The sequence below is a fragment of the Anabrus simplex genome, chromosome 2 (assembly GCF_040414725.1).
Source record: "Anabrus simplex isolate iqAnaSimp1 chromosome 2, ASM4041472v1, whole genome shotgun sequence".
In the NCBI taxonomy this organism is placed as follows: domain Eukaryota; kingdom Metazoa; phylum Arthropoda; class Insecta; order Orthoptera; family Tettigoniidae; genus Anabrus; species Anabrus simplex.
Genome location: NC_090266.1, coordinates 728,575,375 through 728,591,871, shown reverse-complemented (window position 1 = coordinate 728,591,871; position 16,497 = coordinate 728,575,375). Strand labels below are relative to the sequence as shown.

The 16,497-nt window shown below is 39.0% G+C and overlaps 1 protein-coding gene across 8 annotated transcripts in view; it reads right to left on the bottom strand.

Annotated features, from left to right (window-relative positions):
• LOC136864408 (atrophin-1) overlaps positions 1 to 16,497 on the bottom strand; it is a 755,035-nt gene that overhangs the window by 450,090 nt on the left and 288,448 nt on the right. For all 8 annotated transcript variants that reach the window (XM_068226264.1, XM_068226266.1, XM_068226270.1 and 5 more), the window contains one exon: positions 2,255 to 2,350. In XM_068226264.1, coding sequence (XP_068082365.1) covers positions 2,255 to 2,350 — 96 coding nt within the window. The remainder of the gene's footprint in view (positions 1 to 2,254; positions 2,351 to 16,497) is intronic.

The window sequence follows — 16,497 nt, the reverse complement described above, 5'->3', positions numbered from 1 at the left end:
TGTATTATTGAATAGGTGGAAACAATTCCCCTCACTCAATATAAATCTGGATTCAATATGGACAAAAAATGAAGTTTTTGACATTAAATAGCACTGAGGAGAGGTAGCGATGTCGGTCGGTGAGGCCTGGCACGAAGCCGGCATTCCAAAACATCCCAAAGGTGTTCCATACTATTCAGGTCGGGACTCTGTGCAGGCCAGTCCATGACAGGGATGTTATTGTCATGTAACCACTCCGCCACAGGCCGTGCATTATGAACAGGTGCTCGATCGCGTTGAAAGAAGCAGTCATCATCCACAAAGTGCTCTTCAACAGTGGGAAGCAAGGAGGTGCTTAAAACATCAATGTAGGCCTGTGCTGTGATAGTGCACGCAAAACAACAAGGGGTGCAAGCCCCCTCCATGAAAAGCACCACACCATAACACCACTGCCTCCAAATTTTACTGTTGGCACTACACACGCTGGCAGATGACGTACACAGGGCATTCGCCATACTCACACCCTGCCATCGGATCGCCACATTGTGTACCGTGATTTGTCACTCCACACAACGTTTTTCCACTGTTCAATCATCCAATGTTTACGCTCCTTACACCAAGCGAGGCGTCGTTTGGCATTGACCTGCGTGATGTGTGGCTTATGGGCAGCCGCTCGACCATGAAATCCAAGTTTTCTCACATCCCGCCGAACTGTCATAGTACTTGGAGTGAATCCTGATGCAGTTTGAAATTCCTGTGTGATGGTCTGGATAGATGCCTGCCTATTACACTTGACGACCCTCTTTAACTGTCGGCGGTCTCTGTCAGTCAACAGACGAGGTTGGCCTGTACGCTTTTGTGCTGTATGTGTCCCTTCACGTTTCCACTTCACTATCACATCAGAAACAGTGGACCTAGGGATGTTCAGAAGTGTGGAAATCTCGCGTAAAGACTTCCGACACTAGTGATACCCAATCACCTGACCACGTTCGAAGTCCGCGAGTTCCGCGGAGCGCCCCGTTCTGCTCTCTCACGACGTCTAATGACTACCGAGTACCTGGCAGTACGTGGCAACACAATGCACCTAAGATGATAAACGTATGTTTTGGGGGGTGTCCAGATACTTTTGATCACATAGTGTATAAGGAAGGAACGTGTAAAAGTACATGTGATCATATTATTCTCTTCCTTGTCATTTACCCTGTCTTACTGTCCTACCTAATATTGTTACATAAAATAGGATGTCACTGCACTACAGTTTACAGTACCAATGTACGTACGTGCATCACTAGGCAACTGCTGAACAAATGTAAGCGCATCATGAGAAAACGGCTAAACATAAGTGCATGCAAGTTGGAAATTATGGTCAGGGGAAAGGACACTACAACCTAGGCCTTAAATAATGTTATACACCCTGGGTGAAACAGTAGTTCAGGGGAAGGCCTAAAATGAATTCTCAAATATCTCCATAAATAACCAGTCTTATTGATAAAGACTACATAATAATACCTAATACTGTTATTGGTTTAACATCCCATTAACTACAATTGTATGGTTTTCGGAATCACCGAGGTGTTGGAATTTTGTCCCGCAGGAGTTATTTTCCATGCCAGTATATATATCGACACAAAGGAGACATATGTGAGCATTTTCAAATAACACCGGACTAAGCCAGGATCGAACTTGCCACTCGGCAAGATATGACGCAGAACAGCCAGACTGCCGTATTCATATCTTCACTGCAGCCATGCCTTCGTTTTTCTCCATTTACTTGATCCACCTATATAGACGACCTGTTTGAAGACAGGTTCAATAGCTAGTAAAAAGTATAGGTAAATTGCCGAGGAGCACAAAGTCATATTGTGAAAAAAGAAATTTTGCTTCTCCAGCATGCAATATAAACAATTTCACTGTATAACGAGAATTTAATGGAATAAGATGTAACAATTAATTGAAAAATATCTTGACGTGGCATTAGATGTGGGCTACTGATTTTAAAAAATGGCTATGTAAATCAAGTTATATATACTTGGATATTCTGAAACCAATGATAATTTGTAAATTCAAACAACACTGGATGTATCACAGAAAAATATATCCAATTACTCGCCTGTTCATAAGCATGACAGAATATGGAAGGAGATTCCTTGCAATTAACTAGACAATTCTGAAGAAAGAAAGAAAGAAAGAAAGAAAGAAAGAAAGAAAGAAAGAAATTTTCAAATCTTGGATAAACAAAAAATTATTTTATTACTGTATATAGTAAGATACTCACTACTTGTAAGGCAGTGTCGGCATTGATACTGTGCATTATCTCGAGAATCTGAATCATCTTCAGAGTTGTCTTCTTCACTCACAGAGCTAGCTTCACCTGCAGCATAAAACAGTTATCTTGTCAATAGGAAACAAAGGTAATCCTTACAGTAAAATGAATTTAAGACTTCTAATTGACCAACCTGACAATCATATTCAACAGGCAAAATTGCAGGGGAGAGTGTTGTACCTTCAAACAGTATTGACTTTTTTTCGTGAATCCTACTCATTATTCCTCATTAATATAGGTCTCTCCACCTATTTTAATGCAATTTCCACTGTGCTCAGTGTCAAAGTTAAGTTTTTTAAAAATATTTTGTTGAACTCTGCAACATGTTCCAAGGCACAACATAGTCATGTACCTTGGAACAACTTCAACAGTTATGGCAGAATTACTGAATATCACAAAAATATATTTTTCACAAGAAATGATGATGTTATTCATTTGTACATGTATACATAATATTAAACAGGTTGTGTCGCTGGACACAGTATTCTCTCATTGCAAGTCTCTAAAAAATAGCTCTTAACAATTTGATGAAAATGACTATTAATAAAAAGAATCAGAATAAACTAGTTTTGTTATCAGTTTCCCTTAATATTATAGTAACAGCACAATCAATACAGATTTGTTTCAGTGAACGTTATACCTGGAAGTTATGAAATCTATTTCAAAGTGCATCTGCTTCTTTTGTCGCTGGGTGCCACCAGAGACATTTGGTTGAGGCAATTTCATTATGACGTCTTCCTCGGGAACATCATATAGTGTATCCTTGTCAAAGATGAAGTTTTTAGTGTTACCCTGTCTCTTTAAAAACTGAATTTTATACTCAGAACAACATTTCTCATGTTGTTGTTTGAGTCACAGTCCATACACTGGTTTGATGCAGCTCTCCATGCCACCCTATCCTGCGTCAACCTTTTCATTTCTACGTAACTATCGGATCCTACATCTACTCTAATCTGCTTGTCATATTCATACCTTGGTCTACCCCTACCGTTCTTACCACCTACACTTCCTTCTAAAACGAACTGAAGAAGTCCTGGGTGTCTTAAGATGTGTCCTATCATTCTATCTCTTCTTCTCATCAAATTTGGCCAAATTAATCTCCTCTCACCAATTCGATTCAGCATCTCTTCATTCGTGACTCGATCTGTCCATCTTACCTTAAGCATTCTTCTGTAACACCACATTTCAAAAGCTACAATTCTCTTTCTTTCTAAGCTAGTTATCGACCATACTTCACTTCCATACAATGCCACGCTCCACACAAAAGTCTTCAAAAACATCTTTCTAGTTCCTATATCAATGTTTGAAGTGAGCATTTTTCTTTTCTTAAGAAAGCTCTTCCTTGCTTGCGCTAATCTGCATTTTATGCCTTTAATTCTGCCATCGTTAGTTATTTTACTACCGAAGTAACAATATTCATCTACTTCCTTTAAGACTTCATTTCCTAATCTAATATTTCATGCATCACCTGCCTTCATTCGACTGCACTCCATTACTTTTGTTTTGGACTCATTTATTTTCATCTTGTACTCCTTACCCAAGACTTTGTCCATACCATTCAGCAGCTTCTCGAGATCTTCTGCAGTCTCAGATAAAATAATATCATCGGCAAATCTCAAGGTTTTGATTTCCTCTCCTTGGATTGTGAATCCCTTTCCAAATTCCTCTTTGATTTCCTTTACCGCCTGTTATATGTAAACAGAAAAGGATGGGGGACAAACTTCAGCCTTGCCTCACTCCTTTCTGGATTGATGCTTCTTTTTCAAAGCCCTCGATTCTTATCACTGGAGACTGATTTTTATACAGATTGTAGATAATTCTACGTTCTCGGTATCTGGTCCCAATCATCTTCAGAATCTTAAATAGCTTGGTCCAATCAACATTATCGAATGCCTTTTCTAGATCTACGAATGCCATGTACGTGGGCTTGTCCTTCTTGATTTGATCCTCTAAGATCAGACGTAAAGTCAGGATTGCTTCACGTGTTCCTACATTTCTTCTGAAGGCAAATTGAACTTCTCCGAACTCAGCTTCAACTTGTTTTTCCATTCTTCTGTACATAATGTGTGTTAAAATTTTACAGACATGAGATACTAAACTAATGGTGCGGTAGTTTTCACACCTGTCAGCACCAGCTTTCTTGGGAATAGGTATAACAACATTCTGCCGAAAATCGGATGGCACTTCTCCTGTCTCATACATCTTCCACACTAAATGGAATAACCTTGCCATGCTGGTTTCTCCTAAGGCAGTCAGTAATTCAGAGGGAATGTCATCAATTCCAGGTGCCTTGATCCTATTTAGGTCACTCACAGCTCTGTCAAACTCTGACCTCAAAATTGGGTTTCCCAGTTCATCAGTATCAACTGCCTCTTCTTGTTCCAGAACCAAATTATCTACATCTTTACCTTGATACAACTGTTGGATATGTTCCTGCCAAATTTCTGCTTTGTCGTCTTTCCCTAGAAGTGGCTTTCTATCTGAGCTCTTAATATTCATACACCTAGATTTCCTTTCTCCAACGGTTTCCTTGATTTTCCTGTATGCAGCATCTACCTTTCCCAGGACCATACAACCTTCGACATCCTTGCACTTCTCCTTCAGCCATTCTTCCTTAGCTACCTTGCACTTTCTATCCACTTGATTCTTTAATCGCCTGTATTCTTTTCTGCCCTCTTCATTTCTAGCATTCTTGTATTTTTGTTGTTCATCAATGAGGTCTAGTATCTCCTGAGTTATCCACTGATTCTTAGTTGATCCTTTCTTCCTTCCTATCATTTCTTCAGCAGCCCTACTGACTTCATTTTTCATGACTATCCACTCTTCCTCTATTGTGTTTCCTTCAGCCTTTTCATTTAGCCCTTGTGCAACATGTTCCTTGAAACAATCCCTCACACTCTTCTCCTTCAACTTGTCTAATTCCCATCTTTTTGCATTCTTTCCTTTCTTCAAATTCTTCAACTTCAGATGGCATTTCCTGACCAACAAGTTGTGGTCAGAGTCCACGTCTGCTCCTGGGAAAGTTTTGCAATCCAACACCTGGTTTCTGAATCTCTGCCTAATCATAATTAAATCTATTTGATACCTTCCAGTGTCTCCAGGTCTCGTCCACGTATACAGCCGTCGTTTGTGGTGTTTGAACAAAGTATTAGCAAGGACTAAATTATGATCAGTGCAGAATTCCACCAGCCGACTTCCTCTTCGTTCCTTTGTCCCATTCCAAATTCTCCTACTGTATTACCGTCTCTTCCTTGGCCTACCACTGCATTCCAGTCTCCCATCACAATTAGATTCTCGTCACCTTTTACATATTGTATTAAATCTCCTATCTCTTCATATATTCTTTCGATTTCCTCATCATCCGCTGAACTAGTAAGCATATAGACCTGCACTATTGTGGTGGGCATTGGTTTGGTGTCTATCTTGACAACAATAATTCTTTCATTATGCTGGTCGTAGTAGCTTACCCACTGGCCTATTTTCTTATTCATTATTAAACCAACTTCTGCATTTCCCCTGTTTGATTTTGTGTTGATAATTCGGTAGTCGCCTAACCAAAAATCCTGTTCTTCCTGCCAATTTACTGCACTTATACCAACTACATCTAACTTTAGTCTTTCCATCTCCCTTTTCAGATTCTTTAACCTACCACAACGATTCAAACTTCTAACATTCCACGCTCCGACTCGCAGAATGTCAGTATCAATCTTCCTGATCTGAATGGGGGACTAGTTTACCTCCGGAATATTTTACCCAGGAGGAAGCCATCACCAGTACATCATTCATACAGAGAGAGCTGCATGTCCTCGGGAGTTAGTTACGGCTGTAGTTTCCTTCTGCTTTCAGCCGTGTAGCAGTATCAACACAGCTAAGCCATGTTAAGTATTATTACAAGGCCGTATCAGTCAATCATCTAGACTGCTGCCCTTGCAACTACCGAATGGCTACTACCCCCCTTTCGATGAACCATTCCTTAGTCTATACTGTCAACAGATAACCATCCGATATGGTTGCACGTGCGGCTCGGCTTTCTGCTTCATTGGGACACGCAAGCCTCCCCACCGTGGCAAGGTCACATGGTTCGCAGGGGAGGACATTTCTCATATTCATGTATTTTTACCAGCATAATGTACGAGAGACTTTTTTGTTTGAAATTGAATCAGAACAAATTCTCCTGGAAGACATGGGTGATCAAAGTGTAGGCTTAATGAAAAGTCATCCTCTTGCTGCTCTTCCAGCAGATCAGCTGCGTAATCTGCTTCCTCTTCTGAATGGAAAATATTCTTTTCAGTCCTTTTATTTGCAGTCGAAGTTTTAGATTCATTACTTTCTTTCTTAGTGGACAAGTTAGGTTGGGGATCATATTTGTCAGAAGTAGATGTTAGGATTTTTGACTTCCCTTTCATTCTTCCCCTGGTGCTCCCTGGTTTCCCCTCTTCAGCTGTGGGGAAAGGTCTGATAATTTGAGGTGATACGAGGTGTTTTCTCTTTTTAATCAAGAGAAGATCAAGATCAGTAGACAACTTCAGATTATTGGGTCTAGATCTATTAATACTGAGTTTAATTCAGGTGAATACAGAATAAGAACAAGATAATGTTTCAAAATAGCATCTAAAACACCTATTGTACCTTGTCCAAGGTACATGATGTAGCCGTTTCAGAAACAAACAAATTTCTTTTTACAGGTTAGGTAGAACAAAAATGTAACCTGTGTAGAAGTTAGCCCATTTACATACTAACTTAGTGTAAATATTGAAGGAATCTCTTTTACATGTGAGAACTACTAATATGCCAATTTGAAATCACTTTAAAAATACTTTCAATACCAAAATGCTTTACACTTAAATAACTTGGAACTGAAACCACAATGGATGCCACCAGACAAAATGTGCTGCCGAGGGTGGCAAAGTAATGAACTCAACTCAACTGATCCAAAGAATGTTTACTAACATCAAAGATAATGCAACTGTTCCAAGGTACAAATGTTCCAAGGTACAACACTCTCTGTTTCTATTACAGTTATGTTTAAAAGATCCTATTAGAGTAACATTAGCACAGCCTGTTTAAACATTATTCCAACAAAAAACATCTTTCAATCTCACTCCCCCATTTGTTGTTGCGGGTAAATCTACCTCCAGAAGCCTGGTGTATTTGAGGGCCTTCAAATACCACCAGACTGAGCTAGGATCGAACGTCCCAACTTGAGAGTCAGAAGACCAGCACTCTTACCATCTGAGCTACTCAGCCTAGCAAGGAAAAGAGAAACTACAGTAGTATTCTTTTCAGATGGAAACATGTGCAAAGAAGTTCAACTAATACTATGTGACTGTCTAAGGGATGAACAAAGTATTTGGAGCGGTTATGACCGGCTATTTCATATTTTATGAAATGCGTCTGGCCACTGACAGCAGTGTCAAGCGATTGCTTACAGGGGGGAATATTAACACAGGCTTTATAGGAAAATTAATCAGTTCCAGAGCAAATGATGTGACCGCTACGTGAAGGTGGCAGTTTAGACAGGTTTCATTGTATTTAGTGGAGACTTAACGAGATATTTCTTTATGTACAGTATTATTATTGTTAGTATAATTTGACCCCAAAAATTTGCCAACTATGTATGAATATCCACCAGCACAAGAATGTAAGAATGTAAGAATGTAACATTTGTAACGTTAGCTCTTGCATGTTTTGTTACCTGAATATACAATAATCTACCACTACTTAATCAGCAGTTCCTTTCGCTAGCGGTTTTAACGCTAACACATCTAAGGTTTTCAGTAACGCAAGATGGGGAAAGGGCTAGGACTGGGAACGTAGTGGCCATAGCTTAACTAAGGTATGGCCCCACCATTTGCATGGTGTAAAAATGGGAAACCATGAAGAACCATCTTCAGAGCTGCCAACAGTGAGAACCCATTGTCTCCTGCAAGCAAGCTCACAGCTATAGGATCCAAACTGTGAGGAAAACTCATTTGTTTAATTACCACCACCACCACCACCACCACCACCACCACCACCACCCCCAATGCAGAAGTGCCAACCTATGAAGTGGGTTATCAGTTATCACCCCCTGCCCATCAGAAAATTTGTGGGTCAATTCCAACGCATGCTCCTCACTTCCCGATATTGACACCCCACTTTACCCTTCCCGACAGCAATCTACTCTAAAATATATCATAGAACACAATAAAATTTACACATCACCTGCTGGTTCAGTGATAAAACATTTTTGTAGTTTATTTCGCACTTAGCAGCTGCTTTTCACTGTAACTTTTCTTGAAACATCCTTCCTCCTGTATTGACATTTACGTCTTGTGAATCATACGCAATTACAGTGTAGATGTGCTTTAATATAAGCCATAATTCTGTCTGATTATTTCTATCAACACTGAAAAGTCTTTCTGAGGAAGAATTACTGTCAGGTACAATTAATACTGCAGATACAACATTACTTAATGTTTTATAGGAGAAAAGAGCAGGGTAGAGCTCCTTCATCACAATGAATTTCACAACACTTATGCATAGCAAAATGAAGTGACGATCGAATAAGTATCATTGCCAACTCATAAGTATTGAAACGGGGAGGGTTGTGGAGTAATGCTGCAAAGCATCGAAAATATTTCCGCCTTTACTTTTTTTTGTCAAAATTTTTTTTCGTGGTGTCGCTTTTCCGTAATAATTTCCCCTTTGACCGTTGTACCGGAATCATTAAGTGAAATCCGTAATAATTACGGACAATCCATAATAGTTGGTACATCTGCCAATATCTTCATTAGTGATATCGCTCATGTTATCTGAATCCATTTTCCATTACATGTCATCTTTTGACCCATCCAGGGCAGTTCATATGTAAGCACTTCTTATAACCTTTTACAATTTTCCTCTGAGCAGTAACATTCCCCCAGGACAATTCTTAGAGTGCTTCTTTAGTTTTCCATCCGGAGTGAGGGCATAGTTTCACAAAGAAGCCAGTTACTTCAGAGCTGATCTTTTAGTTTGTTCAAACAACATCCAATTACATGGGGTTGTGACGTCAAGCCACCAAGAATTACATGAAGTTCGATTTGCTTTTTGATACCATTTAACTTCTTGAGTGAGGTGAGCTTTTAAAAGAATCAAGCACCAACATGTCCTGTTGATGAACAAAATATCATGTATTCTTCAAGGTTCTGAAGAAAACTTCTCTTTTGGCAGAGATTCCTGTAGAGAATCACACAAAAAAGGCAATCTTTGATGGTCAAGCAGTGCATTACAGTAGTTGTTAATTCTGCCTTTTTCTTAATGGCAGTGTTTCTAATAATGATTTTCACATCATTTGTACTGACTGTATTTGAAGGCATATAATATAAAAGAGGTATCCAATTGGTACTGTTGCTATACACAAGTAAATTGCTATTTTTTAAACCTTTTGAAACACAGTTAATATTGTGTGTGATCCATTTAGTCCTATAAATATCTGTGTTTAGTATTTATTAGGGGCTGCCTGGCCGAGGCGGTAAAGGCGTGCTCGGTTCGCCCGGAAGGACGTGGGTTTGAATCCCCGTCAGAAAGTTGTAAAATTTAAGAAACAAGATTTCCATTTCCAGAGGTGCATATGGCCCTGAGGTTCACTCAGCCTACAACAAAAATGAGTACCAGGTTAATTCCTGGGGACAAAAGTGGCCGTGCGTAGAGCTAACCACTCTACCCCATCACGTGCCGAGGTTAACAATGGTGGAAGCCTTTGCCTTCCACTCCTCCAAGGGCCTTCATGGCCTGTACGGAGGTGACTTTGACTTCTTAGTATTTATTTGTAGTAATTAAGATTAGTGATATTCATTTAAATTTTACAATGAGTAATTCCGTTGGTGTTCCATAAATTAAGTGTTGTAGGTTGGGTTTTACTCTGTTTCGATTTTGGGTTGGGAGAAAGAAAAGAATAAGTCACATTTTTACTAAAATATCAGCAGGCTTGTTAATAAAATACTTTTAAATTCATACAGGCAATAGACAAGGTATTTCCAATAGCAATTCACCACTTCCACCTATCATAAATGTAATAATTTCTTTAAATAAATAGTATGATACCATTGTAAATTTTGTTTAAAGAAAGAAATTCAACAGAATATACAGTATTTCACTGGTGAAATGCTCAACAGTCGCTGCATTGTTATAAAATATTGCCCCTCTTCATATTCAAATATTGTGTTGTTGGCTGTGGTCAAGAAAAAAAGAGTATAGTATAGTCAAGAAAAAAAAACAAGAAAAAAGCCGATACCTGTATTCTGGTAACTTAATTGTAGTTCTGAACAGGTAGTTCAAGTCTCCGGTGTAATTTATACTTTGCACCCTCGATCTTTCAGCATTTAAGGGCAGTTTTAATTTCTGATACCGGTAGTTTCTGGGAATAACAAAAAAAGAACTTTCTAATGAGAATTCAGTTTTAACTCAATTTCTGTTGTTTCAGTTAACCACTTGTAATTAGGATAGTGTAAACAAAGTTTATAATTATTGTAGTATAGTTATTTTATTATAAAATATCATGCTTACTTCAGTATTGCAAAATATTGGCACAGTAAGGGATAAATCTCTCTGAGAATTAAGCTCTTACTAGAATTCTCTTGTTTCAGCTAACCTGTTCAAATAAGGATAGGTTTAATTGAAGTCTACTGGGCGAATTGGCCGTGCGGTTACGAGCACGCAGCTGTGAGCTCACATCCAGGAGATAGTGGGTTTGAACCCCACTGTTGGCAGCCCTGAAGATGGTTTTCCGTGGTTTCCCATTTTCACATCAGGCAAATGCTGGGGCTGTACCTTAATTAAGGCCACGGCCGCTTCCCTCCCATTCCTAGGCCTTTCCTGTCCCATCGTCGCCATAAGACCTACCTGTGACGGTGCAACGTAAAGCAACTAGCAAAAAAAAATATATATATATAAGTCTAGAATAGCAGTGTAGCTATGTTTATTAGTTAGTATCGTGCTTCCCTTTTCTGTTTGGTGGTAGTGGTGTTGGTGGTGGTGGTGGCGGTGGTGGTGTCAATACATATATGTACTTAGTGTAACTACATATTTCGATAGTTCAATAATTAGGATACATCGAAGCAGAATAATTGCAGTGAAGCTATTTTATAAGTTAGTTTCTTGCTTGCGTTATTGTTGTGAAATCTTTATATAGTATACATTATTTCCTACCTCTGACATATTATATACTTCTATTCACACAATATGGCATCTTATTCCTGTTGATATTTCCATATTATTTTACATTTCCTAGTAAAGATAAAAAGAATGGCTGAGACAGGCAGCAGTATAAACTGTGGGTGTGGATTGGAATTAAGCAAGATTACTGAAGAGAGGGAAATAATTAAGTTTGTAAGGGAGGACAGGAACGAAGACAGATCTCCCTCAACCAACATACAAGATTACAACAAATGAATTTCATTTTCTGTTCCGTATCGACTTACAATTTTATCACCAAACATTTTTTACAAAGGATACTTTGCTCAACATATGCTTACTTATTCGATACTATAGTCAACTATTCAGTTATAAGTAGTTATTTAATGTAAATTAGTACATGTTCAGCCCTTGTACGGATCACCTTCAGCCACACTATCAAGGATCTATATATCTAAAACACTAGGCTGAGTTTTGTGATCACGAGTTTGAGAGAACGGCTGAACCAACCGACATCGTAAAGCATTCTGACGATAGCTCTTGGCCTGTAATTTGCAGTGTGTCTAACTCATTGGTGACGACTTATGGAACCGCTCTGTATGCCACCAGTTTGGGCTGAAAGCCAACACACGGGACTGTTCCGTACTAATTTATAAATGCCAGCACAGTAAAACTGTGTTTATCTGGGTCCCTTTAATCTGGATATTGTTTAATCTGGATAGGCTTAAAAAATAAATCCAGTAAATATATAGGCTAAATATTTTTTTTTTTTTAAACATACAATTCTACAATGAATTACCCCAAAGCAACGTCTTAGTTTCACACAATATGGAGTTCTTATGTCTGGAAAGTAGGCTACCGTACAATGAAATCACAAAGATGTCGCACACCAAATCAGTCAAGATTTTGTACGCAGAGCATATTTCTCAAAATGGGTCCCCTTCTCTCCATTTATTGGTCGTTCATTGGTAGGTAGTACCAGCTTGGAAAGAAAGAGATGGAAGAATGCACTTGTCTGTGTTACCACTGCAATGCAAGGGTCACTAATGAGCGTTGTTTCCCTGTGGACTTACTGTCACCCACACTGCCGCCTAAGGACCTGCTACCGTAGTTCATTTGGCTTCAACTCCATTGTTCAGTTACTTGACTAGTGTACAATGTCAGCATACAGCGAGCCACTAATAACATCGGGAAAACGTAAGCATAAAGCTCTTTCTTTACATGAAAAGTTGAGAGTTATTGAACGTATAGAAAATGGGGCTACTGTTGTCAGTGTATGTGTGGAATTTGGGATTGCCAAACAAACTGTTTCAGACTTACAGAAGAAAAAATGTGAATTACAGTCATTTGCATAGATATTTAAAACCTGTCACATGAAACAAATGCGACCACCACCAGAACGAAAGTTGTAGTGGTATGCTCGTTCGTCACCAGATGGCTCACTGTATGCTGACGACAACATAAAGCTCCAATATGACGTAAACATATAACTTTGGATGAACCAACTGGAGATGAACATACAAATATTGTTAAATTCAAATCATTATTATTATTATTATTATTATTATTATTATTATTATTATTATAGGAGACTTCGAGAACATTCAAGATTTTCTTCTGAAGATGCGGAGCAAAGTTCTCTGCGAAACCTAAAGAGTTTCACCTTGTTTCCTTGGCACGGCATAAGCCCAAAACCCCATATCATGTCTCTATCTTTCTTGTTTCATCAACACAAGGTACTGTACTTCATTATGTTATTAAACCATTCCTTTTCCAAGAAAATGCCATTGTTTCTTTTCATTTCAGTTGATCCCAATTTCTGCTAATCAGGACAACTCTCAGCCCCAATTAGTCTGGATAAACGCAGTTTTACTGTAATTCAGTTTATTGGCAAGTGATGGGTCTTGCGGCACACACAGGTTAATCGTTAAGTTTAGGGAATCTTCTAAATAAAATGCTCCCTACCAAGTTCACAGAATACTACAAAAAAAGCCAAAATACGATTTGCACGCATGTCGTAAACAAACATGGCTGATGGTGACGAAGATACCATAGAGTGGCTAGAAAGTGATGACGATTTTTCGTCAGGAGACAGTGATCATTCTTATAAAGATGATAATAGTGATATTGATAGTTTTAGTGAAAATGGTTTCACTGACAGCAGTATGAACGATGTAAATGAAGGCCATGATGAAGAGGATGCTTTAGAAGTTGGATCTTCAGCATGGAGTTGGTTAAGCATTCAAAATACACCGAGGACAATTGCATTCACTGGTGTTTCTGGTCTCAATGCAGTAGTTTCTAGAACACTGGGGACAAATCCTTGCAATGACTATGCCGATTTCCAGATAAATAATTGGACAAGAAATAGACTAAAATGTGACAAATGGTATCCTTTCAAGGCTGATGAGATAAAGACATAATTTTAGCATGTGATTCTCATGAGTCAAGTAAGAAAACCAAACCTCAAGTTGTACTGGTCTAACAGGAAGGTTATAAAAAACTAAAATATTTTCTGAAACTAAGACATTAGAGCGATTCTGTCAAATTTCATGGTTTCTGCACGCCTCAGGCATCAATTTTACAGATCCTAATGACCGCCTAAGAAAAATCACCAGTTATTTCTTATTTGCAAAGAAAGTTTCAGGATAGAGATAGGCAATGATAAGTCTCTCATAAAATTTTGAGGCAGGCTCCCATTTGTGTAATAGAATCCTTCCAAAAGAGCAAGGTTTGGATTTAAAATTTATGAACTCGGTTGAAGTGTATTTGGGTACTGCTCTCTGTTCAAAATGTATACTGGACAGGACAAGCAGGTGATTGATATTCCAGCATCAGAAGCATTAGTGTTAGATCTTAGAAGCAAACGTGAATCAATATCACGTTGTTGGGTATTCAGCCCGAAGGCTGGTTTGATCCTCTGCAGCTCCGCCAACAGCTGTCATAAATAGACTAGGCATCACTTAAGAGGAGTACTAGGGAAATGAGGAGCGAGGTAGTTTTCCATTGCTTTCCTCACCGAGCCAGCCGCTGCTATTACATATCAGTCTGCCAAGCCCACTGAAATGCATGCACCAACCGACCCTATGAGCGATATTTTCACACCATTCATAACAGGGGCTGGCTGCATAAGCAATGGTATTACTAGCATCACTCACACCTCAGTCACTTTCATATTGTCAAAGCCAAGGATGAGACAGACAGGTCAATGAAAGTAACAAATGTGATACAGCCCATACCAGAAGATGTAGTGCACTGTAAACACTACATCTCGCCAGCAAAGGCATATCAATATCATATATCTTGATAACTGGTATGTTTCTCCAGAACTTTTTCATAAATTGTTGGAGAATGGAATTCATAATGTAGGGACTGTGCGCTGTAACAGTAAAACTGAAGGTGAGGCTATCAAAATGACAGCTAATGATATTCTTGCCATAAAGTGGAAAGACAGAAAAAAATGGTAATCTGCTTTCAACTGTTGATGAAGACTTGGAATTTGAAGTAGTGAAAGTTCACAGAAAACAACATGTGGGACAAGAAGAAGTGAAAAAACCAAAGGGTATTGGAAGATACAACAGCAAAATGAATGCTGTAGATTGTCAAGACCAAGCCCTTGCATGTTTCCCTGTAATGCAATGTACTATCAAGGGCTACAGAAATATAATGCTGTATCATTTGGATATGGCTATTTTCAATTCGTATGTTGTGTTCATGAAGATTACTGGCAGGCGGCTGCATTATACAGAGTACCATACTACGTTTGCAGGGTAATTGCCATTTTCCATTCCTATCCCTCCAATGAAAGGAAAAAAAAATCATTCTTCCAGGCCATGCCAAGTGCGCAAGGCTCATAAATTAACCCAATGAACTTGGATGACGAGGCACACGCGCTTGCGAGCACATGGCCTACAACTCGGATGATGAGCTGGGCCCGCGCATTGCCAATGGTCAGATATCTTTCTAAGTCCACTCAGTTCGTAACAGATGGCTCTTGCATTTTCGTATACTAGAAGGTTAAGGTGAGGGTATGTCGAAGTTTCCTCTTGTCTGACCTGCACCCTACGTGTATGGAGTGACTCTGGAAATATTTCAAATTCCTTTCAAGCCAGTAGTCAATATAGCAACTAGCAGCATGCACGTTTCTGAACACAAAGGTTTAGTGGAGTTAATTAAATGTTTCAGATAGTGATTCCAACGATAGTTTAAGTGAAGATCTTCAGGAATTACAAGACGTAATTTGTGTGAGGAAGTGCTGAGTGTAAATAGTGTGAATTAGTCAGGAAATGTATATATCACTAGTGACTCAGAGAGTCATGATGAGCAAAACCTTCGTGCCAGGCCTCCACAACTAAAACGTGCAAAACAGGATGACTGGGTGTGGATAAATCCTGTCATTCACCCCTTCACTGCACACAGCGGTGTATCCGAGTTTTTATTTCAGAAATATGCTGCCACAGTTCCATGAAAGCTCTCCGTCTTTTTAGACTATATGGACCCATTATTTCCTGTAATTGCTACAGACACAAATAATTATGCTCAGAAGCAACTTACAGATGAGAAGAGGAAAAAGTGAAAAGATGACGAGAAATGGTTTAACACAACAGAGGACGAAATAAAGGCGTACTTTGCTTTGTGTATCCTGATATCCCAGGTTCAGAAACCTCATATCCAGTTATACTGGAGTAAAGATAGGTCTATTGAAACTCCTATATTTTCAGAAACAATGAGCAGGGAAAGACTTCTCCTTATTTCTCTTTTCCTACACTTCTCTGATGACGTTTCAGGTGATGCTAGTGACAAACTGAGGAAAATTAGGCCCATAATTTCACAATTCTCAGACACATTATCTTTGTTGTTTGAACTGTCAGAAAACAATGCCTCAGACGAATTCCTTATGAAATTTCGTGGTAGGCTGCCCTATGTGCAATGTAATTGTAGTAAGAGGGCCAAATTTGGCACAAAGATATATAAAATTTACATAGCAAATACAGGCTACTGCAACGCCTTTCGTATATATACGGGAAATAATAGGATTC